Here is a 26,929-nt window from a genome sequence, read left to right on the forward strand (position 1 = left end):
CCTTTTAGACTGCTCCACCATGCAATAAGGCTCATCTGACTGTAATCTCCTGCATACCACCTTACACCACTGTGCAGATCAGGAATCTATAATTCTGCCTTCAAAACATTCAAAGACTCTGCTCCCACTGCTTTCTAAGGAGGGTAGTTCCAAAGACTCAATACTCTCTGAGAGAAAAACAACCTCTGGCTTAAATGGGAACACATTCTTCTTAAACAGTGAGCTGGATTCTCTGCCGCCAGTTTCTAAATGGTGACAAAATTCATAATTCTGAAGTGCAAAGGGACTTGGGAGTCCTAGTCCAGGAATCCCGCCCCCGCCGGTTGCTGAATTCTCCGGCAAGGGAGATTCGGCGGGGGCGGGAATCGCGCCGCGCCGGTTGGAGGGCCCCCCCCCCCCCCCCGCTCGATTCTCCGGATGGGCCGAAGTCCCGCCGCTAAAATGCCTGTCCCGCCGGCGTAAATTAAATCACCTACCTTACTGGCGGGACAAGGCGGCGAGGGCGGGCTCCGGGGTCCTGGGGGGGGGCGGGCCGGGGCGATCTGGCCCCGGGGGGTGCCCCCACGGTGGCCTGGCCCGCGATCGGGGCCCACCGATCCACGGGCGGGCGTGTGCCGGGGGGGCACTCTTTCCCTTCCGCCTTCGCCACGGTCTCCACCATGGCGGAGGCGGAAGAGACTCCCTCCACTGCGCATGCGCGGGAATGCTGTCAGCGGCCGCTGACGCTCCCGCGCATGCGCCGCCCGGAGATGTCATTTCCGCGCCAGCTGGCGGGGCGCCAAAGGCCTTTTCCGCCAGCTGGCAGGGCGGAAATTCGTCCGGCGCCGGCCTAGCCCCTCAATGTTGGGGCTCGGCCCCCAAAGATGCGGAGCATTCCGCACCTTTGGGGCGGCGCGATGCCCATCTGATTTGCGCCGTTTTGGCCGCCAGTCGGCGAACATCGCGCCATTTCCGGAGAATTTCATCCCAGATTTTGTCAGGTGTGTACTGGAAGGATTCCTGACTCAATATGTAGATAGGCCGACTAGGGGGGAGGCCATATTGGATTTGGTGCTTTGCAACGAACCAGGCCAGGTGTCAGATGTCTCGGTTGGAGAGCATTTTGGTGACAGTGACCACAACTCCTTAACCTTTACCATAGTTATGGAGAGGGATAGGAACAGACAGTACGGGAAGGTATTTAATTGGGGGAGAGGAAATTATACTGCTATTAGACAGAAGCTGAAGAGCATGAAGTGGGAACAGTTGTTCTTGGGGAAATGCAGAACAGTAATGTGGGGGTTGTTTAAGGAGCATTTTCTGCGAGTGCTGGATAGTTTTGTCTCACTGAGATGTGGAAGGAATGGTAAGGTGAAGGAGCCTTGGATGACAAGAGAAGTGGAGCTTCTAGTCAAGAGGAAGAAGGAAGCTTGTGTAAGGTTGAGGAAGCAAGGATTTGGCACGGCTCTAGAGGGTTATAAGGAAGCCAGGAAGGAACTCAAAAATGGACTTAGGAGAGCTAGAAGGGGGCATGAAAAAGCCCTGGTGGGAAGGATTAGGGAAAACCCCAAGGCATTCTACACTTATGTGAGAAATAAGAGGATGATCAGGGATAGTTGAGGGAACTTGTGCCGAGAGTCTGAGGAGATAGGGGAGGCCCGAAATGAATATTTTGCTTCAGTTCTCATTAGAGAGAGGGATCTTGTTGCTCATGAAAACAGCATGAACCAGGTTAATAGACTCGTCCAGTTTGATATTACGAAGGAGGATGTGCTGGAAATTTTGCAAAGCATCAGGATAGATAAGTCCCCTGGGCCTGACGGGATATACCCAAGGTTACTACGGCAAGCGAGGGAGGAGATTGCTGCGCTGTTGGCGATGATCTTTGCGTCCTCACTCCCCACTGGTGTAATACCGAATGATTGGAGGGAGGCGATTGTTGTTCCCCTGTTCAAGAAAGGGAATAGGGAAATCCCTGGGAATTACAGACTCATCAGTCTTACGTCTGTGCTGAGAGATTCTGGGAGATAGGATTTACGATTCGGGACATTTAAGTGTCTCTTGGACAGGCACATGGACAGCAGTAAATTGCAGGGGTGTAGGTTTGGTTGATCTTAGATTAGGATAAATGGTCGGCACAACATCGTGGGCCGAAGGGTCTCTACTGTGCTGTACTGTTCTATGTTCTATGTAAATCTACTTATTGCAATAAAGATTTTTTTTTTTTTAAATTGATCTATCCTCAACAGCTTTGGAGGGGAAAGAGTTCCAGGTAATGAATCACTTGCATTTATATTGTGTCTTTAATGATCACAGGCTGCCCCAAAGCAATTTGCAACCATTAAAATACTTTTGAAATGAAATTTAATGATGCAGGAAATGCTGCAGCCAATCTGTGCACAGCAAGCTCTCACAAACAGCAGTGTGAGAATGGCTAATAATCTGTTCTTGTGATGTCGATTCAGGACACTAAAAATAACCCAGCTGACTTTCTTCAAAATAGGACTATGGGATCTTTACATCAAACTGAGAAGTCAAACCGGAATTTGGTTTCAGGACACTGGGCTGGATTCTCCACCGCCCACCACAAGTAACGGAGTTCCCGATGCAGTAGAGAATCCAGTGTCATCCAAACAAAAGCATCGCTTTGATGCTCCAGTTTCCCGCTGGCGGTGGCATCGAGGTTCATGCCCTGTGAGGATGCAAATCGGTCAAATTGACTGGTTTGTATCCTTAACGGGCTGCGGAACGGTTTCTGCAATCGAGCGTGAATATCCGGTCCTCTGAGCCGGCATTCATGTGGGAGTGAATTGGTGCAGGTATTTCCCAGCATGGCCTTGGTGCGGTGGACCTCATGGTGGGTTAAGGGGGCAACTCATTTTGGGAACTGCTCCCAAAGTCCATCGGAGGGTCACCTGCCCCCCCCCCCCACAATGCCCCCCTCCATTCCCACCAGCCCCATCAGCCCTCCCGCTGCCCCCCCCCCCCCCCCACCAGAGATACCCCCATTACAGAGACCCCCACCAGAAACTCACCCATAAGAGAGACCCCCGCAAGAAACTGCCTTTACAGATATCTCTGTCTGGAAGCTGGACAGCAGTCCAGACAGGCACAGTGGGAAAAAATGACTGCTTTAAAACTGACATGCGCAATATTCCTGCTGGTTCAGGAAAAAAAAGCAGCACCTGTAAATTCCTGAAAAGTGAAAACTACATAAGCTGGGTTTAAATCCCCTTCAGATCTTTGATCTGCAAGGTTTTCATTCACAACAATGTGACTTTTAAGTTACTAGGCTGTGATTGACAGTTTACACACTTAACCAACTGGATTGTTTAAACTTATATTCCTTCACACTCGGGTTCATTTCAATTAGCCTGCTGTGAAACAAACCATCATACTTGTAAACATCTAACTATGATTGACTGCTCTTGGACCACATCAAAGACAATTAAGTGCTTTTTGCAGAGAAAAAGAGGAAGTGAGAGCAGGTAAATTGAGGAAAACTCACATAGACTAAGGTCATAGCGGGGAAAATAGGAAACAATTAAAATTAAAGGTGCTATATATGAATGCATAAAGTACAAGGAAATCGATGATTGAATGATATAAATAAAGATATACAGCGGAATTCTCCGTTTCAGAAACTAAGTTTAGAGGCCGGAACTGAATCAATGGAATTCTACGACAACTAAATTGGCGCTGGTCCCGGAACAATTCAGGATCCGTTAATGGGCTAGCACCGGCCCCACGAAGAACATGATCGATTCCAATGAAAAACCTGTCCAATTCACCAGGGTTGATATTGTCACTCGAGAGGCTGACAAGCTGCAGCCGCACATCAACATTCCACTCCCCACACACACTCATTCCAGCCAACAAGGAATGCCGGAGAGCGGCATCCGGTTTGCAGACGCTGAGCTGCAGACCCTATTCGATGCCATGGTGGAGAGGCTGGCCACCCTCTTCCACTTGGTGGTAAGTAGACTTCCACCCGCCGCCGTACACTGGGCCTGCGCAGGTGGCCGAATCTGTGAGCGCCGTGGGCCCCACCGCAAGGACCGGACAGCATTGCCGTAAAAAGCTGCATGCCCTCCTCAGGGCGGCCGGGGTGAGTAGGCAGCACAGTGCCCCTGGCACCAACCCCCCCCCCCCACTACCACCTACCACCCCAACCCACCCCCTTCACTCCCACCCACCACCCCAACCCACGATCCCATCGTGCATCATGTCTTGTGTCTTGCAGGATGACCTGGTGACGAGGTGGGCCGTTCTGGTGTTCCCCGCTCCCGACACTAACCCCAAGCAGATTCTAGTGACGAGGAGGGGCAGCATGGTGGCACAGTGGTTAGCACTGCTGCCTCATAACACCAGGGACCCGGGTTCAATTCCGGCTTCCGGTGACTGTGTGGGGTTTGCACTTTCTCCCTGTGTCTGCGTGAGTTTCCTCTAGGTGCTCCGGTTTGCTCCCATAGTCTGTAGATGAGCAGGTTAGGTGGATTGGCCATGCTAAATTGCCCCTTCGTGTCCAAAAAGGTTAGGTGGCATTACTGGGCTAGGATCAGGGCATGGGCCTAGGTAGGGTGCTCTTTCCAAAGGTTGGTGCAGACCCAATGGGCCAAATGGCCTTCTTCTGCACTGTAAAGATTCTGTGAGGTGACAGAGAGCAAAGTGACCCCCCAAATGCCAGCCTGAGGCACCCCAGAGCACCAGTCGAAGGATGACACTGACCTCCTGTCACAGCTGTCTCCAACACACTCTATCATCACAGAGACACTCACCTCATTTGGGCATGTTAGTGAAGAGGCTCCTGTGGCATCATCTGGTGCACAACACACGCAATAGGTGGAGGTAGGAACGTCCGAGGGGCAGGTGGTTGGACGGCCACCCGGCCACAGGGACAAGCTGCCCTCCAGACCAGTCTTGGGCTTCTGGACAGGGCGATCCCATCGATAATGGAGATGCAGATGCAGAGCCAGGGACTACATGAGAGGTTGTCAGCAATCATCCAGCATCTGCAGGTGCAGTTGGAGGAGTCCTACCATGTGCAGGGGCAGGAGGTGGTGCCGACGATTCGTGCCACCCAGGTCAACTGCGAATGGGTGGCTCCACACTGGAGGCTTTCGGGGCAAAGGTATCGGCCATGGGTCAGGATGCCCAAGGCCTGGGGTACTCTGTGCAGTTGGTGGTCGAGGCACACGACTGGGTTACCCTGTCACAGGCAGCTATGTACCAAGGCCATCTGCACATAACAGCAGTGCTCCACAACTTGGCACCGTCACAACGGGTGATGACTGAGGACGTCATCGGTATTGTCCCAACGCAGGCTGACCTGGGCCAGTCCTGGAAGGAGGTGGCACAGTCATTGAGTGATGTAGCACAGTCACAGAGGGAGTTGGCCCAGTCCCTGTGCTTCATGGCTGCGAGGATCGCAGGTGGACCCATGTCGAGACGAGAGTGGGTCTCCGGGAATGGGGGCGCCGAGTGGAGGGGGTGCCCCAAGAGTTCACTCCAGTCGCACCCCTGGCATAGTCCGGCGGCCTTCCGAGGGAAGAGGAAGTGATGGAACCCTTGCTTGTGACTCTCCAGGGGAGGTGCTGGAACACCACAGTGCCTCTGACTCCCCACCCTCTCTCCCTGTCACATCAGATGGGCAGCGGCAGAACTGGGTGGCACCATGTGACTTGGGACACCTGAGTAACAGCCAGGCCTATCCAGGCCTGGTCACTCCAGAGGATGTCCACAAAGGGGACGCAGGCAACAGGTTGGGATTCTCAGCAGGCCACCTCCACTTCTGATGTATTGCCTGGGGATCCACCTGGATGTTGCTTTAGGATCCATAAGGCCAGAAATGTAGACACCAGTTATGCTGGCACTGGTGCAGCACACAGGATAGCGTTAGGGGTGAAGGCACACACCATTATAGAGATGTTCACATGTTCTTTGTAAAATAAGAGCCTGTGCACTCAAATTCCAACTTGCCTCAGTGCTCTGTCAGCAGGGTGTGAGGGATGGGCTAGCTGCAGAGGGGGCACTGGCGGGGTGGGGGATTTGGGTGGACGGTGGAGGTGGTTATGGACTGGGGCCCCCAGGTCAGACAACAGACATTGCAAGAGTACCCCGCCCCCCCTCCCTCTCACCCAACCCAGTCTCCCACCCCTGTCCCCACTTGCGCCACCCAAGGGTTCGGTGAGACCAGTGACAATGAGGTGCAGGGAGGTGAGATGGATTAGATGCTAGAGATAGAAATGCACAGTTTAGAAAGTGTAGGATTGTAGGACTGTACAACTGGAGAATATCATCAAGATAGAAAAGGGAAAGTCGATGAAGCATTTAAACAAAAAAAGCGTAATTAGATTTTTGGCATTGGAGACTCGGAACAAATATAGGCGAGTACATAAAGACGGGGTAATGAATGAGCAAGACTCAGGCCATGAGGCTACAATTATACTTCAGGATCAGTTAAGTAAGTCAGTTAGGTGCCTTCAGTTGTGGTTTCCATTCCTTAAAAGGAGAATGTCCCACCTCTAAGGAGCCCAGGAGCAGTCACTATCGCAGAGGCAAACGTGAAGTGGGATTGGGATTTCCAGGACCATCATGAGGGTTGTTCTTAAGAGTGTAATGATATGTATATAGGCATAACACTAAAGGGTTAATTATTACATCTCAGCATAATGTAAACACTAGAGGGCACCTCCGGTTCCCAGTATAAATATCAAAGCTCAGGGAACTTTGGGTAGTGTTAGCAGAGGAGAGAGATCAATCACAACTCAAGGACTAGTTAGGTTAGAAAGAATTAGCACGTGTACGTCATTAGTTAATACTTAATCATAGATTATAGTTTAACCGACTCAGTATTACTTTATTAACAGTTACAGCTCAGTAGAGTGTGCAAACTCAATTTAATTTAATCGTTTTTCAATAAATCAGTTTTGCTTCAAGTTAAAGATTGGTGGTTTCTTGCTCATCACACCATCAGATCATTTTGGATCTTGAGGCAAAGAGTAACAACATATTACCACAAAGTGTAATATAACAAAGAGCAAGATCCGTTTTCCAGGGTGGGGGTGGATGACCCTTGGTGCTGAGGAAGGGGATCCCTCTGTGAGCCACAGAATGCCTGATCATGAGCTTGTCCCATGTTCACTGGGTAGTCTCCCCATGTGGCAAGTTAGAAACCCATAAATGGCCATTAATTTGACACTTAAGAGTGGGTAGAATGCCTGCCACTTACCCTTCCTGTGATAAATGCCATCAGGAAGGCAACGGGCAAAGCACCCCAACATATCAACAGACTTTGTCCTCTTCCCTACCTTCCCCTGGGGTAAGGAGTTAAACTCCCCAATGTAGATTAGAATACTGGCAGCAAAATTTTGAATGTGCTAAAGTTTTATGGAGGGGGGTGGAAGTGATGTTGGCCAGAAGAGCATTGGAATTGGTGACTTTAATATGACGGTGACATGTTTTGAGGCAGAAGCAGGTGGTTGCAGAGAGGTTCTGAAGAGGAAATGGGGCCTCAAACTAAATTTGGGATTGAATAGGATGCAATTCAACATCAGTGTAAGTGCCAAGAGGGATAGTGTAGAAGTAGAGGTGGGCATTGTTAATACAGAAGCTGCTCTGATATCAGTTTATACCCATTGTAATCAAAATTAATGTCAGGATATGATGCTCATAGTCTTTCTGACCTGCATTGTTTAATGTGGTTCCATCTATTGATTAAGATTGTTATCACTTATAGTTTCGCTTTGCTGATCGATTGGACATCCTAATGATGACAATAGGGCTGTTCTGTGCCGTGTTACACGGAGTTTCTTTGCCTCTTATGATCATTGTCTTTGGGCAGATGACTGATAGTTTTGTCAAAAGTGGAACCGTGCCTAACATCTCTACTGCAGGTACTGAAAATTATTGATGCATCATTCAATAAAACATAATTAAATTATTACTCTGTTTGGCAGTTTAATCACCTTTGTTAACATAATCCAAGTTGGTTGGTAAAGCCAAAATCAAGGCATAGATATTTTCTTTATCAAGGGAATGTATTGACTTTGGTCAGTCTCATACCTCTCCTCAAACAGCCAGTGTTCCAGATTTCCCCTATATGTATTTAAAGTATTTAATCAAACAATATTTTTCACCTGGTCCATGATGTTATCCTCCTATTTCCACACATACTGTATTTCTTATTGATCGCTTCTCCAATTTTAATATATTCATCATCCAATAACACTGCATCGTTTAGTAGAATTTCTACCCTATGACAAGTTGGATGGGGAAACTGTTGATGTAGTTTTAAATCAATCTGCCTTTTTTCTTTTAAACTCCTATCTCCTGATGTCAACAACACTTCTTTCATAGAGTGATTTGAAATGTTAGCTCCTGTTAAGAGGTGTGATGAGCCTCACAAGGACCATGGTGATTGATGAGTGATCAGTTTCCTCCTGGGGCTCATGGAGTACACATTCCCATGGTAACGGGTGGAGGCCCACCAAGTGGACACTCGTTACAGAGCCCTTAAAAAGCCGGCTCAGACACAAACAGAGTGTTCTGTTTGTTCCTGGCTGGGACACTTGTGCGGTGCTCCACGGGTGCAACTTTACTTTTGAGTTTAGAATAAATTTATTTAAACTTTCATTTTGTGTCTCCTGGATTACGACAAGAGGAACAACAATGTCCTGATCATGTAAACTGTAAATATACAGATTTTGCAAATCCATGCTAATTTCATTTGAGCAGTTTTCATAGACGGCTTATTCAACAATCTTATTTCACTAGATATTATATCTGTGCTAATAATATGGTTGATGCCAGCCATCTTACACAGAATCATCACTATCTTTAGTGACTTTAATGTGTTGTTATCCATAAACCTGAAATAGGTAGAACTTTCCTATTCTTTAACCTTACTTTAGTTTTCACTGTTTAGAAAATCCAGGTAACACTTTCACCAATCCACTCTACATACAATGGACGTGCACCCACTGTCTCACAAAGCACAATTGAATGAGTCCGCAGCTAAACCATCCATTACTGGACTTAAGCTTTTGGTGACTGGTACAATTTCTTCTGATTGAGTAGTGCATTATCTTCCCCTTCCAAATCTTGCTTCTTACGTGTCATTTCATAAATTTGTTTATTCCGTTTCAGACAATCCATCGCATTCTGATATTACAAGTCACATCTAAAACACCCATTTGCCACACCGTAGTTATTCTTGGGGTTCATTCTGCTGCCATAGTTACCCAAGTCCTGCCATCTCTTAGAGCTACCAAACAGTTCTCTTTCCTCATTTATTTTGTTTGTGGCTCTTCTTTCATATTGACGCAGGAACCCCATATCAAAACAGTCTACAAATGTTAGCAGTGTTGAATCTTCTATCTTGTGTTACCACTGGCTATTCCATTGGTACCATTAAAGTGGCTGGAAGTTTCCCAAAAATTATTTTTAAAGTTTCACTCATCTGTTCCAAAATGTATCTCTTTCTGAGACTCTAACTCCAGTCATGACCAGTAACATATCACAGAAAGACAGAAAATAGGAGCAGGAGGAGATCATTCGATTCTTCGAGCCTGCTCTGCCCATCATTGTGTATGTTGATATTCCTGTCCTGCTCACTAAATGCTTTAATATTGATGTCCTGTTTGCCCTTTATCGCTCTGACCCGGTGCCTTCTTGTAGCCACATGCATCCTTACTTTTCGGGATTCTCCCATGAAACCATCCGATAATCCCACATGACTTTTCAACTACTAGCATACAGGATGCAGATGCATCCACTGACCATGATTACGCCATCTGCATCAGGGTGCCATGCATCAAAAACCCAGAATGCAATTCCTCGGTGTGTGACCATGCCCTGCAAACCATGCCATGCATGACCGGCATTGCCCAGAGAGATCTTCTCAGCTCAAGATCGAGACCAAGACATTCATATGCAGAGCGCTCTAACATGGCACACACAGCCCAGGACAGTCTTCAGTTTTCCCGGACAGCATGGCCTTGGCCCAGGGCAGTCTGTTCAAAATGTCCCTATCAGCGAGGCCTCAACTCCAGGACATTTTGTTCAGTAGGCCCCCAACAGTGTGTCCTCAGCCCCAAGATAATCTCCGGTTCCTCCTTGGTCAGTCTTATGACTCTTGCCCCAGGACAGTCTTTCCCTTCTCCACTTTGTTCCTTTGCCCTTCCCGCCTCTGACTTCCCTCTCCTCTCCTGTGTTCCAAAAGCCTATAGTCCTGTTAAGTAGCCGCAATGACCGGATTTCACACCATATCGTCTGGTCCTGCATCACTAATTATGCAGCCACAGGAAACATACCATCATCCTTGTGGACAGCCTCTGATTTGTCTACCACGCTATGACCTCGTTGCTTCCTCACGCAGGGTGCCATATTTAAAGTGTAGCTGTGTGCACAGCTTTCGCTGCTTTCAGACCTGGACTGTCACACAGGAAACATGGCCACAAAAGGCAAGGAGACTATTTTCCTGATGCCTCTCCGTAATGCCATTTGAGTGCCATGGATGGCCTTCATGAGGTCTTCCACCCCTATTCCAGTCGGACGAGTCCCATCAGCTTGACCACTCCGGCTTGGGAGGCGGTGGCAGTGAAGGTCAGTGCCAATACTGCACAGAAGCAGTCAGCCATCCAATGCAGAAGCAAGATGAATGATCTCATCCATGTTGTGAGGGTAAGTTGACCATCTCATCACTCTAAACTCACATTCACAAGTCCATCAGACATTCACGGGCATCTCAGTCACTGCCAGCTCCAGATAAATCACGCTGCACCTTTTCTCACATGTCCATCTAACCTCATCTCCTCTGGATTGTCCCCTCACCATCTTGAGGCCATTTATACAGAGCAACATGTGTCCCCATACACACGCTGGGTTATGTCTCCCACTTACCCAGTGTTGTCCTAGCCCTGCAGCCTCTTTCCTTGCTTAAGACTATTCCTGCCCCTTCCCCAAGCAAGCCCGGGCCCTGCATCCAGTGAAAAGTCACCCCCTCCTTACAGCGGGTCTGGTAAGGAGAGACCTGCCCATAAGCCCACTAAAAGTGATAGGGTGCTGCCTGCAAACCTGGCACTGGTGACCGCCATCCAAAGCAAGGTAGGCAAATATAGCTGGAAGTCCTGAGTGACAGGCAGCTCCCTCAGTGCATGTGGCTTATGTCTAGTTGTACAATATGTCAGCATGTAATCACGAGGATGTGTCCGGATGATGCAGCATGGGGGGGAGATACCGGCCGGCAGCCACGCCAATGAATGTATTAAAATGATGTTTCCAACATTGGAGGGGGAGGATGGCCCAGTAGCCTGACATTGACAGGCGCATGGGACTGTCGCAGATTGGTTTCACGATCTCGTGAAACTGAATTTTGACCATCTCGCAATATTGTGCCGCCCGCTGTGATGTTCACCGCTGACTAGAGTGGAAACGTCTATCTGAAGACTTTTCTCATCTATATGGGTTTGTGCTACTTGGTGCATTTGTCCTTTGATATTTGCAACTAAGTTTAAACATCCTTGTTAATTCACATACATTCATTGGTCTTAACAGTATTGAACAACAGCTCAACAAATGCATGTTTTGAAATACCTGGACTGGATTTGGAAGCTGACATGACACGGTAAATATATTATTGAACCTTGAAATAAATTTACCTCAGTGACTGTTACTACAGTTCGCATGACCTAGATCGTACAATTTTTTTTACCTGAAGCTCTTTGCTACTACAGGTTTGCACTCTACTTTATGGGCCTTGGTTTTGCTGTCCTGATTTTCGGCAGTTTACATGTCTACATGTTTTTACTTGCTGGCACACGGCAGACTGGAAGAATAAGGCGAAAGTTTTTTCACGCAATTCTTCACCAAGAGATGGCTTGGTTTGACTCTAATCAAATAGGTGAACTCAACACAAGGCTGACAGAGTAAGTAATTGAGCTTTAATATCTAGCTGCTGTTTATGGTCATCCAATATTGAAAGGGATTGCACACATGTCTAGGTCAAATGGCATTAAGGTTCAGAACTGTCTGTATTTTGATTCTGCTTAATTCATATATTCAACTGGTTTGGTAATATAAGCATTAGTAGCTGTCCTTTTTGCTGTACCACAGTTATTTGATGCCCATATCCATTTTTACTTCACTTTTAGCTATTTTGACAATATTTAGTTAGCTCTGTCTGGGAGTTGCATAAGTTGTTTATCTCCAGAAGCATACAGGATAACTTTTATGTTTCACCGCTTTCTCTGAAACGATGATCACGGGTGGGGTTTTACAGCCAAGCTGTGCACAAAAAGTAGCTCGCCACAGCACAGTGTGGCTGACAGAAGCCAGGAGACCCCGCTCCCGGTATTTACGCGGCTCACAACACCTCGCGAGAGCTAACGCGACCTCGCAGGACTTTGCGTTGTAAATCTCACCCATTGTGGGCGGGATCACTTTTCAGCAAATCTGCACATTAAAGCGAGACAGCTAGTCTCTCTTTAATGTGCAGATTCCCGCGGTAGCCGAGGTGGGATCTATCTTCTCTGCCTTGGATACCTCGGGTGAGCGCCATTCAGAACTGGTCTCCACAAACAGGAACCAGATGGAACAGCATTCGTAGGGATCTCCCAGGGGATCGGAGGCCCCCAGATGCCTTTGGGCAGGGTGGTACCTGGTACTGCTGGTGCCCTGGCACTGCCAGCTGGGTGTCAGCTTGCCACTGCCAGGGTGCCAGCCTGGTACTGCCAATTTGCCAAGATAGCATTTTTTGTACACTGGCAATCAGGCCAGCGGTGCCCTGCATGGGTGTTTAGGGACTCTCCCATAGTGTGTTGGGGCTGGGGGAGGGGGGGGGGGCAGGAGTGGGGTGGGGTTGCTTTGGGGGTTCCAGAGATCGGGACGCCATTTAAAAATGATCTCTCGCTATACTGAGGAGTCCTGGTGAGTGAAGCTCCTCAGTGGACAAAACGGGGCTATGTGTAGCCTCGGCTGCCATTCCACCCTGAGGCCACCTATCTAACATGGGTGTCTTTTTATAGTGTTGTGTCTCTGAGTGCTGTAAGGGTCGGGAAACACAAGGCTAAACTCACTCGCTATGGGACTTTGTTCCTATTTAGTTATATCCCGCCCGACATCTAGAGGTACAAAATAGTGGTCTATGGTGACCAAGATGGAAGTTGAACAGTCAAACCTGTTGAATTTTGTTGCTAAGGAATGAGTTAACCATACTTGATAGCTCTATTTTTGGAAGGGCGTGGCAAATGTAATTGACAGTTAAAAATATCTCAAAAAGACACATCCTATCACTTATCATCCCGCCGGATTGTTGATAGCTGTCAGTCTGCAAACCATTTGTTATATTAGAGATTCTTGATGGTATGTAAATTTTGATTAATCATTTTATGTAACCATTGGAAATCACTGGATTCATTATTGTTTTGTGACATTGTCAATTTAAAGTAATAAAATTGATGACAAAATGCATAATAATGTTTCTTTTATATTAATAGTGGTATAAACACTATCAAAGATGGTCTCGGGGACAAGTTCAGCATATTCATACAGTTATTTAGCACTTGCGTAGCAGGATTTATAATTGGATTTGTCTTTGGATGGAAGCTTACATTGGTCATACTGGCGGTTTCACCCCTTATCATGGTCTCTGTAGCAGTATGGACAAAGGTATAAGCAGAATCTTTTCAAAAAGTAGTATACTCGTAAAGAAAGAAAGTGACCCAATCTGTTGTTAACAATGTACTATTATTAGAAAAATAGAAAACCAAATCAGCAATGTAGTATGTATGCTGATAAGTATAGATGTGGAAAGTAGATAAGCATTAATAACTATGGCAAAGTGTAATGTTATTTGTGACAAAGGACACTGGAAATAAAATTTTGCAAATTAAGTAATGTTAAATAATAAATGGTAATAAAATTGGTTTAAAGTTGTAATTATGCAATAGTTACCACAGTACATATTATTTTTTTAAAAAGGAATAGGCAACCTGCATTTGTGAAGTGAAAAGACAGGGGCGAAATTCTCTGAATATTCTCGCGCCTCCGGTAGTGAAATTCCCCGTGAGGCGAAGAATCCCGCATCAGTGAGAAAATTGGATTAGTGATGGGAGCCGACCTGCCGCCTAAGCTTGGCCCCCCGCTGGCGGCCACTTAGTGGACCAGGACCATATTCTCCGGGCACGCATGATCCTTTAGTCCTCTGGGCCATGAATCATGTGAACGAGAATCACTACTGGCACTGAAAGCATGGCTTTGATGTAGCGGACCTTGCGTTGGGCCAAGGGGATAACTCTTTAAGGAAGTTTCCCCAAAAGTCCATCCGAGGGCCAACCAATGCAAGACCTTCCCACCCCACCCCTACTGAACTCCCACAGAGACTCTCCCAGAAAGCCCCTAAGTAAAGCGACGCCCCTAAATAAAGGAACCCCCCCCCCAAAAAAAACAAAGAGAGACCTTTGTCGGGAAGCCCCCAGAAAAGAGACCCTTGAGAGGACCCATAAGAGAGACCCCAGTCTGGAATCTAATGAGCTGTCCAGACAGAGGCAGTGAACAAAACCACTGCTTTAATACTCACCTGGGCAATACACCTGCTGGCTCAGACACAGGAAGCATCACCTGTCAATTCCCGGAAAGAGAAAATCAGTCAACTGGGTTTAAACCCCTCAGATATTTGATCTGCAAGTCATTCATTCATTACTCTCTGATATTGATTTTACTAGGCTGTCATTGACAGCTTCCACACTCTCCAATGTCAGCATTAGGGGCTGGTTTAGCACAGGGCTAAATCGCTGGCTTTAAAAGCAGACCAAGGCAGGCAGCAGCATGGTTCAATTCCCATACCAGCCTCCCCGAACAGGCGCTGGAATGTGGCGACTAGGGGGTGTTCATAGTAACTTCACTTGAAGCCTACTTGTGACAATAAGCGATTTTCTTTTCATTTCATTTCATTTTTCCATTCATCTCCCTTCACGGTTGAGTAACTCTCAAGTGATCTAATGTGTGTTTATAAACATCAAGCTTTAATTGACAGACCACTAAATTGAGGCTCTTTCAGTTTGGATGAATGGAATTAAGCTGAATTGTTCCTCATCTGTAAGTCATTTGTGAACTTCGGACAAAATAGACAATAATTAGTCTTGAACTAAATGGTTCATGCTGGATCTTATTTACCATCTTATCTCATACTAAAACAGCTTTTGACGTCACTGACCAGTAAGGAATTGACAGCTTATGCCAAAGCAGGGGCAGTGGCTGAAGAAGTTCTAATGGCGATAAGGACTGTCTTTGCATTTAATGGACAACAGAAAGCACTTGCAAAGTAAGTTTTTTTCTGAGTCTCTGCTCAAGGTTAAACACACCACAAATGCAGATAGTTCTTTGCATTCATTGGGTTTTGTCATTTGTTGATCACGATTGCATTCTACTGCTAATGAATCCATACAATCTCCTCTTGTCAGGAAATTGAATGCTAAAGGAAATAGCTTTGTACCAGGGAAAACGAAAGCAAAAAGAAAATCAAGCAAGAAAGAATTGAAGTACACTTCTATTGTAATTATGTGTTGTGAATAGTTGAGAAACGATTACAGATACAGTGACCAGGACAAATATAAACATCAATTTCAACAGAAGATGGAACATGGACCTACACACATACAAACATGAAAATACGAGATGGAACAGAAGTAGGCCACTCGGCCCTTTAAACCTGCTCTGCTACTCAATAAGATCAAGGCTGATCTAACTGCTACTAACTGCTCGCAGTACTCCGGGTGTCTAACCACAGTTTTGTATAGCTGTAGCATAATCCCTGTGTCTTTATACTCCAGTCCTCTAGCTATAAAGGCTAGCATGCCATTAACCTTTTTCATTGGTTTCTGCACTTGTTCCTGGCATTTTAAGGATCTGTGCATCTGAATTCCCAAGACTCTTTGGATATCCACTGTATTTAACCTTTTCCTGTTTAGAAAGTGCTCTGCTCTTTCCTTATTTGGTCCAAAATAGATAACCTCACACTTTCTCACATTGAATTCCATGTGCCCAATTTTGCTCATTCACCTAGTCTGTCAGTACCCCCTTGAAATTTTATGCTATCATCTAGACTGTCTACAATGCCACCTAACTTTGTACAATCAGCAAATTTGGATATATTTGGATATATATGCGCAAACCGCGCATGGGCAGTTGGTCAAACAAAGCGCATAGTAAAAGAAACTCGATTCACGCATGCGCAAATGGTTCCTACGCTTTACGTCATGACGTCAGAAGACTCATACCACGCCCACTTAAAGGGGCAAAGCCCGAAAATTAAAAATAATTTTAAAGCCACAAAGCCCAATTTTCTTACCTCGAAAGACAGAACAATGCCTGAACTTTTAACAGCAGTTGAAAATAACTTTTGCAGCACCCTGGAACAAGCAGTCTGCACCACCCAAAGTGAAGAGCACAATGACAAATCCGAAACCAAGAAGATAATTTCTTCATTGAACATGAAGAGAACAATTACAAATCCAAAACAAAAGAAGATGATTTGTTGATCGAAAAATACTACTCAGACATGGCTGAGTTATTCGGATATGCTAATCATAGCATCAACAACATGGTTGCAAAGCTCAACACGACTCTTCTCATGGTAGATGAATCCAATACCATGATGCAATGGCAAATCGTCGATACATTGGATGACAGCAACCTGTCAAATACCCAAGAAGAAAACAACGCCACACAGAGAGTACTGACCGACTCCGTTGAGAGAGCACAGATCGACTCCACAGCGAGAACACTGCACAACTCCACACAGAGAGCAATGAAAGGCTCCACAGAGAGAGCAGCGCAAGCCTCCACAGAGAGCTCGTTGACAGACTACAAAATGGGCGCAACTAAAGACTCCATAGTGAACGCCATGCATGATCAAGATCATGAAGGTCTATCCACCTCACGTGAACAAGAAAAAGATGACTATGAAAGTCTACCCAGCTCACATAATCAACAAAAAGACAATGTAAGTCTACCCACTGTATGTGAAAACAGTGACAATATGATCACAATCGACATACAGGAGGTGCAGGATCACAGCGAGACTGACAGATCTCAACTCGTCTGTACAGAAGCACTCAGCAATCAGAGTAGAGCTACTCATGAGTCCAGTAAGACCACGTCAATTGAAACCTCATCCACTCTAAACTACCCACAAGAAAATTAAATCTTGAAGATTTTGACTCCAGGAGAGGGGCACCAAGAACCAAAGATGATTCAAATGAACCAGAAATGACTCCAGAAGAGGAGCACCAAGGAAGCAAAGAAGGGGAATCAAATCCACCACAAATGACTGATGTCACCAAGATCAATGCAACATCAGATCATTCTCATAATCCTCAAGAAGAAACATTCAATGAAACTACAGATACCACAAAGGACACTGACACCAATAACTTGGATAATGACTCAAATTATCATCACAGAACAGTCATTGAGTGCAACAAGAACAACAAAATCCACAGGAAGCACAACAGAAACAAGAACAACAACAGCAACAACAAAAGCAACAAGAAGCACAACAAGAACAACAACAAAAACTACAAGCACAACAACTACAAGAATAACAACAAGAAGCATAACAAAGACAACAACAGCAACAACAAGCACGACAAAAACAACAAGAACAACACCAAAAAGCAGAACCAACAAGCACAACAACAAAAACAACAAAGACGGAAATGACAGAAACAACAACAATGAACCAATCACAGAGTTGTACAACATGGTACAACTCTGCACATGAAGGACAATGCAACAGCACACTACAAAACAATGACAAGAATACAAACATAACATGGCATGACAACAAATCTCACAAATTCAATTTTGCTCCAGAACAAACAAGCAAACCAGCTTTCAAGGTAGATGACACACTAAATCGATACCACAAGCACAGAAAAAAGTCCACATCAGTTAACATCAGTGGTTCGACCATTCCAACACCTTGTGATGACTTGTTGGTTACTTAAAACACAAGAACACTGACGACATTCACAAAGAAATTACAATGTTAATATCAGCACGTCAACTACAGAAAAAAAACCTCAAACGAACAAATTCATAAATGTTTTATTAAAATTGGACTCATAAATATTAATTGGCTTTGTATAATAACCAATATCATCACCACTTGTACAGATATACATATCATAATTAATCTAACTGTTTTGTACAATGTTCTTTAACACTGTACAGAAAATATGTAAAAGCAAAATGGGGATGTAGCAATCTGCATATCTGTGTATTTCTACAAGGGGTCAATGTAAATGCAATACAACTAAGCAATCACTAGAGGGAGCATGAGAGATGTATAAATACAGACAGACAGGACGTCAGAGACTCTCTTCACAGGAACAGCAGCTGGTGAGCAGGACACAGACATGCAGCTCAGATGTAACATAGTATAAGCGCTGGGGAGAGAACAAACTCTTACAAATAAAGCATCTACTTTAACTGTAAGACTATGAGCTTTATTAAGGCACGAGGAACAACGCACTGGCGAGGCCTCTGCCCTGAGAGGATGCCAAAGGCCATGGTGCATATGTCCTTTGTTTGGGGTGAGATCTGCTATTCCCTGCTTCCCCAGCAATGGGGCTGTGCTTCTGATGAGCGCACTGAGGAGTGGCAGTACCTGGTGTGTCACTGACTGAGCATGGTCACGCCCATCCTGTTGATGGGTCAGCTGGGGCCTGAGGGTTTCCAGAGGGGTGACCTGGGTAGGCTCCCAAATGACCAGAGGCTCTGTGAACATTTACAGGACACAGTGAGCAGTCAGCAGAGTGAGCAGCCAGAGGCCTGTAACTTGCACCAATGGGTGCATTTAAAACAAACACTGCAACAATGGTGGTCTGAGCCAGGCCACGCTGACCCGACTCCATAGACCTGCACAGGCCTCTATTTCGGGCAGACGCCTCATTCTCCGTCCAATCGCGATTTGCTGCACCTAGAGCTGGAGAATGTCGCTCGATGTAGGTCAGAATGATGCGTTTCACTGTTTAAACTTTAATGAACAATGATCAAATCTATCCCTCTCCCTGGGAAACACATTATACTGACTGTAGTTATTTATTATTTATAATTATTTCAGATATGAAGTCAACTTAAAGAACGCTAAGGACTTTGGGATAAGGAGAGCTATTGTCACAAGTGTTTCAATAGGTTTACAGACCTTCCTAATCTATGGTTCCTATGCTCTTGCCTTTTGGTACGGTTCCAAACTGGTTGTTGATGAACCTGAAAACTATTCAATTGGACAGGTTTTGATTGTGAGTATCGTATTTTGGTAGGTAAATTACCATTCCCATTTGGCAGAACATACAAAGCAATTTTCTCTTTTTTTTTGTTTGCTGTGTGTTGATTTCTTACTGAACTGCATAGTCTCTTTAAGATTGTAATGCGGCTGTACATGGATGCATCTTAATGCATTGATCATGGCCAATTCACTTAACCTGCACATCTTTGGACTGTGGGAGGTAATCGGAGCATCCGGAGGAAACCCCCGCAGACATGCGGAGAACACACAAATTCTACACAGTCACCCAAGGCCAGAATTGAACCCGGATTCCTGGTGCTGCGAGGTAGCAATACTGACCACTGTGCCACCAAATATAGATGCAAAAATAAATGTTAAACTACAATGACCAGAAAAATGCTGCAGATTATTGTAAAAACAGATTGCAGTAACTTTCCCTCATCTGTATTTTCCCCTCCCTCTATAGGTGGTTCCTTATATTGTATGGGTATTAGTTCATTTGAATGGCTCCTGAACAAAATGGGATAAAGAAAGATCAGCCCAAATGATCTGGTCTCTGGATGATCAGTCTGGATACATGACCAACAAGGTATATCAGGATCCTGTGGAAGTCCTGACATGTGGACCTACATGAGAACAGCCCAGGAAGTTTAATCTCAAAAGGCGCAATCCCCCTACTGCCTAAGACAGTGCATGAATACCTCTGACATTGAGGTGGAGTCGGAGACTAGGGACAGATCCACTGTGCCTGTCTACATAGTTTCCCAGGAAATGTTGGACAGTTTAAAAACTGGTCGAACAAAAACTCTAAAACTGACCCACACCCCCACTATCATCCCCTCATGACCACCCAACTAATCTCTGACCTAACACAATTACCTCTCAAACCAGACTCTCTTGGCGTTGGGGTCCTGGTTTCAATAATATACATTCAAAGGAGTTGGTATGTTATTTTTATTCAGTGTAAATTATTTCCTTTGTGTGAGCTTTTAGAAATGCTTTTCAAAGATCTGTGTAAAGAAACTCAAGTCAGCAAACAAATTTCTCTCTTATTTTTACAGGTATTTTTTTCTGTGATGATCGGAGCATTCTCACTCGGCCAGGCAGCACCAAACCTAGAAGATGTCTCAAAGGCTCGAGCTGCTGCTTTTGATGTTTATAGCCTTATTGCAAAGGTAAATAAAGCTTTGTGTATCTTTTCCACTCCTAGCGCTCATAGCAATTACTTGACATGTATAAATGAATTCCTCTATAGCAATGATATGGAATTAAGCCAGCAGCCCAGAAGGTGAATAGTTCATTGGTAAATTTAACCAGGGTACCAATAGGGCCTCAGCACCCAGGATATTGGATTGCAAAAATTAGCCCAAGTTTCTTCTTGGTTAACTTTTCCTGCTGGAAAGTGTTCATGGTTGGGCATTGTATGAAAACAAGATGGAACAATAATGCCCCATTGGTTGATCTTCCAATAAGCATTCATCATCCAGGAACATGAAAGCAAATTGGTCAGATGGTTGATGTACCCAATGGTTGATGGCATTTTTGGAACTGTATACATCAACAACAACTTCCAGGTGGATGTGAAATAAATGTAAAACAGTGGAAAGTGCTATAACCCTCACAAAGATCACAGGGGAACACTGATAGATCTCCCTGTGAGCTTTGTAGAATATGAGTTCCCGTGTTGAGCAGTTAGAGGCCCACCCAATAGGGGCTCACCAGTGGGGCTTTAAATATCAACCCTCAGACCTGGACTGGCAGTTCCTGAGAGTCCCGGGTTGGGCATATGTTTTGTCTGTGTCAGGTAGATATACTTTTAAGAAATGGGTGTTTATCAAATAGCTGCATTGATGTCAGTGTGTGGGTGGAGCTGGACTGTCTGGCTTTTACTTTCATTTGGAGCTGGTAGCTGCAGTGTGTTTAGTTTCATTTTCAGTGTTGGAGAGCTGCATTCACAGCAAAAAGATGTTATGATCTCTCTCTCTGGAATCTAAAGATTCTCATTTGATGATTTTAAAGTAAACCTGTTTCTGTAAGGAATGCAAACCTAATGCCTTTGTTAAAAATGTTTTTTTTGACTTATGGATATTGTTTGGAAGATTATTAAGGGTTATCTATAGAGTACCGTATCTTTTTGGAGGGGTTATCAGCGTTGGTTGTTGATAAACTGTTTACTGTTTGTTTATAAAATGTTAACTGGACTCATAGAATAAACATTGGTTTTGTTGAAAAATACTTGGGTCTCTGTTGCATCACACCTGTAAAGTGGGCCCTTGTACTCCCCATAACCAAAATCTATTAAAAGTTGTGGGTCAGGTGAACTCCATAATATACTTTGGTGTTATCTAAACTCTGGTCCATAATAGTCTGCCATAGCTGCGGTTTTATTTGTGTTGGAGAATAAAAGCTTTGCCTTTCAGCTTACGCCTCCTGGAATTATTACAAAAAGAAAGTACAAACTCAAGGTTATTGGCACGATTCAACGGAAAAATGTTTAGACGCCTTTGATGGGGTGTTTCTCGATGGCCACATTGGCAAGATAGTGGCCTGTATTCAATGACACTTAGTGCCAAAAATGAGCCCCCATGAGATTCTCGCCAATACGGGCTCCCTTGCCATCTGATTCATTAGTGGACAGGCTTCTAGTGAGCACCACACAGTCGGTAGTGCATTTAAGGTGGAGGCAGGAACATTCAAGGGAGTCAGCAGTCAGAGGTCTGCTGGATCCCTGAACTCAGTTGGGTCCCGGTCAGATGCCGAGCCTCTGGATAAGGTTCTCCAAGAGCTGAAGTAGATGATAGGACACAGCCATGACATTCAGCAGGGGATGTCAGCGACATTCAGTGACTACATAGGAGTCCCAAAAGCTTCAGGCACAGGAGATGGTGCCAATAATGTGTGGCACTGAGGCCAACACTGCTAGGATGGTGACCACAGTGGAAAGCCTGGAGAACGACATCTGCATCTTGAGTGGTGGTGTGCAAGACATGGCTCAGACTGTGACGAGCATGGCTGAGGGCCTTGACATAATATCATAGTCGCTGAGGGACATGTCCAGGACGCAAATGGAGATCGCCGATGCATTGTAGAGCGTGGCCCAGTCACGGAGGACCATCGCTGGGTGAGGCACCATGATGCAGACAATGAGGAGTCACCAGGACTGACAGAACCAGATGACTCCGAGGCCTTTGTAGCGCATTCCAACTGCTCCTCCATCCCACGGGGTCACCCAGAGCCCTAAAGGCACTGTCTTTCAGGAGGAAGTGCTGCAGGTCAACCCAGGACCTGCCACTAAGGAGACGACAGCGACCTACCTGCTCTACCGAACCCACACCTACTGACACCGGCACATCTCAAGGTCAGCGGGCAGAACATGGTTGCATGGCGTCGCCTGGGGCCCTCCGGCTCCAGCCCCCCACAGGACATCCACCATGGGCATCAAAGGCCACAGGGTATGGACAGCAGTAGGCTGTCTCCACCTCTGATGTGTATCCTGGGGTACACCCGGACGTAGCAGTAGAGCATGAAAAATTAAGAGTGAGGAGCACTGAGTGGGCACTGGGGAGTTCACTATCTGTTGATGGGGGAATGGAAATGTAGAATTTTCACTATTAGAACATGTAACACCTGATATATGTGAAGCCTCTGTTAATCTTCACAGTGGGCCTGCCTGCATACCCACCCCCTGTTGCCCGCTGCTCCGCATGCCAGGCACACTGGCCTAAGATCAAAAGCCCTCGGTGCAGATCCCGGTGAGAGGATGGTCATGAGCAATTGTCAGCAGAAAGACAGGAGTCAGACCTTAGCAGAAACTGAGGAGCACGTGAGCTTTCCTCATCGCAAGTTATCATCACTCTCCATCCTTGTATAGTGACCCCCCCGACACAGGCCCATCACCCTGAAGTGATGTTACACAGACTCTTGGAGTGTGGTCGGAGAGTAGGTGGTGAGATTGGGGCTAAATTGGGGGATGTGGGGGAATTGGGAGGAAGAGAAATGTAGGTAATTGAAGGAAATGGTGGGGTGGTCGAGCTGATGGACACAGCCTCGTCCTATGAGAATCTGGAGATTATTATGGCCTCCTGGTCCTCAGGGCATGTCGGACCCTTGCAGCTGCTGTTCATCCTCCAGCCTCTCCTGGTCCAGCTCCTCCTACTCCTCAGACGAGGCCACATGTCCTCCGTCTCCTTCTCCAGCATGTTGCGTGACTGCTCTGCCAGATTGCGGAAAGCACAGCAGACCACCACAGAGCGGGAGATCATCTAGGGGGTTTATTTAGGGCACCAGCCAGCAGTCCAAGCACTGGAAGCACATTTTCAGCAGTCCGATGTACCACTCAATGACAGCATGGGTGGCAACATGAACCCCGTTACACCGGTCTCCGCGGATACCTGAGGCCTCTGCATTGGTGTCATCAGCCATGACCTCAGTGGGTACCCCTTGTCCCCCCAAGAGCCAATCCACGATCCTTAGGTGGTCCTCGGATCGCCGAGTGCCCCAGGATGTCGCTGTCATGCACGGTCCCGAGGTAGTGGGCACACATGTGCATGAATCAGAGGCAGTGGTCGCGCATGATCTAAGCAATCAAGGAGTGGAACCCCTACCTGTTAATGAAGGGAACTTCCTGATGCCCAGGTGCGCGCAGGGCGCCATGCGTGCCATCGATTGCCTCCTGGACTAGGGGCATCCCAGCGATGGCAGCAAATCCTGCAGGCTGGGCATTTTGGTGGGCCTGGTCCAACCGGAACATGATATAGTTGGGTGCCCGGGCATACAGAGCATCCGGAACCTCCCGGATGCACTCGTGGTTGTAAACTGAGAAATTCCACGCAGCTTTCTGCTCGAGCCTTGGAATGTACAGGTGGCATAAAAGTTTTTTTTTAAATTTAGAGTATCCAATTCATTTTTTCCAATTACGGGGCAATTTAGCGTGGCCAATCCACCTACTTGCACATCTTTGGGTTGTGGGGGCGAAATCCACGCAAACGCGGGGAGAATGTGCAAACTCCACACGGACAGTGACCCAGAGTCGGGATCTAACCTGGAACTTCGTCGGCATGAGGCAGCAGAGCTAACCACTGCACCATCGTGCTGCCCCCAGATGGCATAAAAGTTGAGGGCTGTGGTGACCTTCACAGCCACAGGGAGCGGGTGTCGTCCTCCTCCACTGGGTGCCATATCTCCGAGGACGTGACACAAGTGCCGCACTGACTCTCTCCTGAGACAGTCTTCTGCAGCACGTTCTGTACGTCTGCTCATTAAGTAACCAACGATGCCTGTACACCTTGGCCTGTTGCTGGTCTCTCCTCAGCCTGATAGTGGCCACTTCTTCAGGGTGTGTGGTGGCTCCTGCAAATGGGATGCGCCTCCAACCTGCGTCGTCGCTGCTGTCTTCGCCAGCGTTTGGCCGCCTGAGCTGCCACCAGCAATGCGAGATCAGCCGCTGTGGGATTGACACCAGCAACTATTTTATATCTGCAAGGATTTGGAGAAGGAGATCGACCAGCAATCAGTTAGAGCTTCTCCCACCCTTATGTGGCCCGCCTTCTCGGAGTGCCTTCCAGTGAGCTGGCAAACCATGCTCTGCAAATTAATTCCTGGCCACATCTGGAGCTCCTAGACTCCAGACCCCTGCTGGGTACATTAGGAAGATTGTGCTCAGGTGCTCTCCCCTGACACACACTTACCTTTTGGTCGCAAGAGGATCCCCAGTGCAGAAGCCCAGCTCTTTAGTGTTTAATTGTTCGCAGCTGCCTCTATGGTGCTGACACTCCTAGAATTTAGGCACCGTGTTCAGGCTTCAAAGTTTGCAGTACACTAATCATCCTCTGAGACGTGGCACGTATGCCCACGAGAAACCACTTGAGAGTTGAGGAGTATGAAGTGCAATCACTTCACACGGTTAAGTCCTCATTTGAAATAGCCTTCAGCTGTGAAGCTAGAGGTTGCTCACAGTCAAATGAGCAAAACTGACTTTCATGAGCTAAAATGCAGCAGGATTTTGTCTCGGAATTGTTCAGTAGGACAGACAGGCTGCAGCTGTGGTCGACCACGTTATGGGTCTCCACAATATTTAAAGGTGGCTTCAAGGACACGCAAGGTCAGCCGCTGTGGGGACCTCAGATGTAAGGCCCCTCACCCCCACCCCGGCGCAGGAACAACCACCAACCTGGATCCCTCCAGCCCCCTGACCAAGCCCAACCCCCATGAGGAGTTCCAACTCTCCCAATGCACTGGGGTAGAAGCTCCGGTGTCCTTGAGTTGCATGCTGGAAAATGGAAATGACTACTCACCCCTTCACTTCCCCTCAGAAGCCATCATGCCAGCGTCATGTTTTAAAACATAATACTAAACAACGCCCGTGTAATTTCTCCCTGGGGAGTCGGTTAATTCCTGGGAGGCTGCTGCATTTGACTTCAATCTCACTAAAGAGATTGGAATGAATGCAAATAAGGGTTAATGATATTCTCGCCATCTTTGGGCGAGATCCGGAACTCGCCATCGGGAGCAGATCGGATGAATTGCAATCTGGTTCACGCCGGGCACAAATCTCAATTTTCCCGCTAGTCCTGGCGTGCACATATCTGGACACAACGCAGTGGTTAAATCACGCTCATTGTGTGCAGTTAGTTACTTGAGTATCTGCTTGGAAATGATTTGGATGTTTTGGCACAACATTGCAATGCAAATCTATCTCATTTGTATCTTTATTGCCAGCTTCGCTCGATCGACAGCAGTTCCAAAGAAGGTCACATGCCAGAGAGTACCAAAGGAAACATTGAATTCAAGAATATTCACTTCACCTATCCAACCAGACCAGATGTAAAAGTATGTTTTTAATTCATCTGCATAATCAGGAATTCTGTGCCGAAGAATTACTGGACTGTGTGAAATAGAATTAGTTTCTTCACAGCAAATTTGCAAAGTTCCAAGCCCTTAAATTCCTTCAGTTTTTAGCAACCTTCTTAAGATGGAGTGGGGGTGAGATTTGGAGTGGAACATCGCTGCTGTGATGCAGGAAAGGATATGTTTTTTCCACTCTCTGTCCTTGTGGCTTTTGAGGAAGGAAGTCTGGATCAGATGATGTTTCCCCACTAGGAATCATAGAGTGATCGGCCTGGAATCTCAGGCACCTGCCGTCGACAGCAGGGTCCCCGATGCGACGAAGAATCAAAATCGGAATTGGCACTGGACATTGGCAGGCGCTGATCTGAACATGATGCTTTAACCGCCCCCCCCCCCCCCGCCCCAGTTGGCGGCAGGATCGAGGTTTGCACCCGTGCGCCATCAAGAGGATGTAAATGAGTGCAAATGGGTCTTAATGACCAATTTGCTTCCATTTAGCTAGCAGGCCTGGCACCCTATCTCCCACCCTATGTGATTCCCCTGGGCTGGGAATCATCTGGGCGGGGATTACTACAGGTCTCACCAACTTTGAGCCTGCCGTGGTGGACCTCGCAGTAAGCCAAGGGAGCTACTCTTCAAGAGAGTTGCTCTCAAAGTCCATCTGAGGGCCACCCTGCACACCCCTCCCCATCCCCCACAATGCACAACCTGCCACCCCTCCTCTACTATTAGCTTCCATCCATTCATTCATTTCTAGTAGTGGACTGTGATTGACAGCGTCCATAAAACAGCTGGAGCGTTGATTCATTCATT

General features: G+C 46.6%; 1 protein-coding gene across 1 annotated transcript in view; it reads left to right on the plus strand.

The window, feature by feature from the left end:
* abcb5 (ATP-binding cassette, sub-family B (MDR/TAP), member 5) overlaps positions 1-26,929 on the plus strand; it is a 190,218-nt gene that overhangs the window by 46,109 nt on the left and 117,180 nt on the right. Inside the window, exons 5-12 of the mRNA XM_072509204.1 lie at positions 7,718-7,874; positions 11,536-11,605; positions 11,715-11,906; positions 13,476-13,647; positions 15,177-15,301; positions 19,106-19,283; positions 20,332-20,445; positions 25,988-26,098. Coding sequence (XP_072365305.1) covers positions 7,718-7,874; positions 11,536-11,605; positions 11,715-11,906; positions 13,476-13,647; positions 15,177-15,301; positions 19,106-19,283; positions 20,332-20,445; positions 25,988-26,098 — 1,119 coding nt within the window. The remainder of the gene's footprint in view (positions 1-7,717; positions 7,875-11,535; positions 11,606-11,714; positions 11,907-13,475; positions 13,648-15,176; positions 15,302-19,105; positions 19,284-20,331; positions 20,446-25,987; positions 26,099-26,929) is intronic.

This window comes from Scyliorhinus torazame, chromosome 6 (genome assembly GCF_047496885.1).
Source record: "Scyliorhinus torazame isolate Kashiwa2021f chromosome 6, sScyTor2.1, whole genome shotgun sequence".
NCBI lineage: Eukaryota > Metazoa > Chordata > Chondrichthyes > Carcharhiniformes > Scyliorhinidae > Scyliorhinus > Scyliorhinus torazame.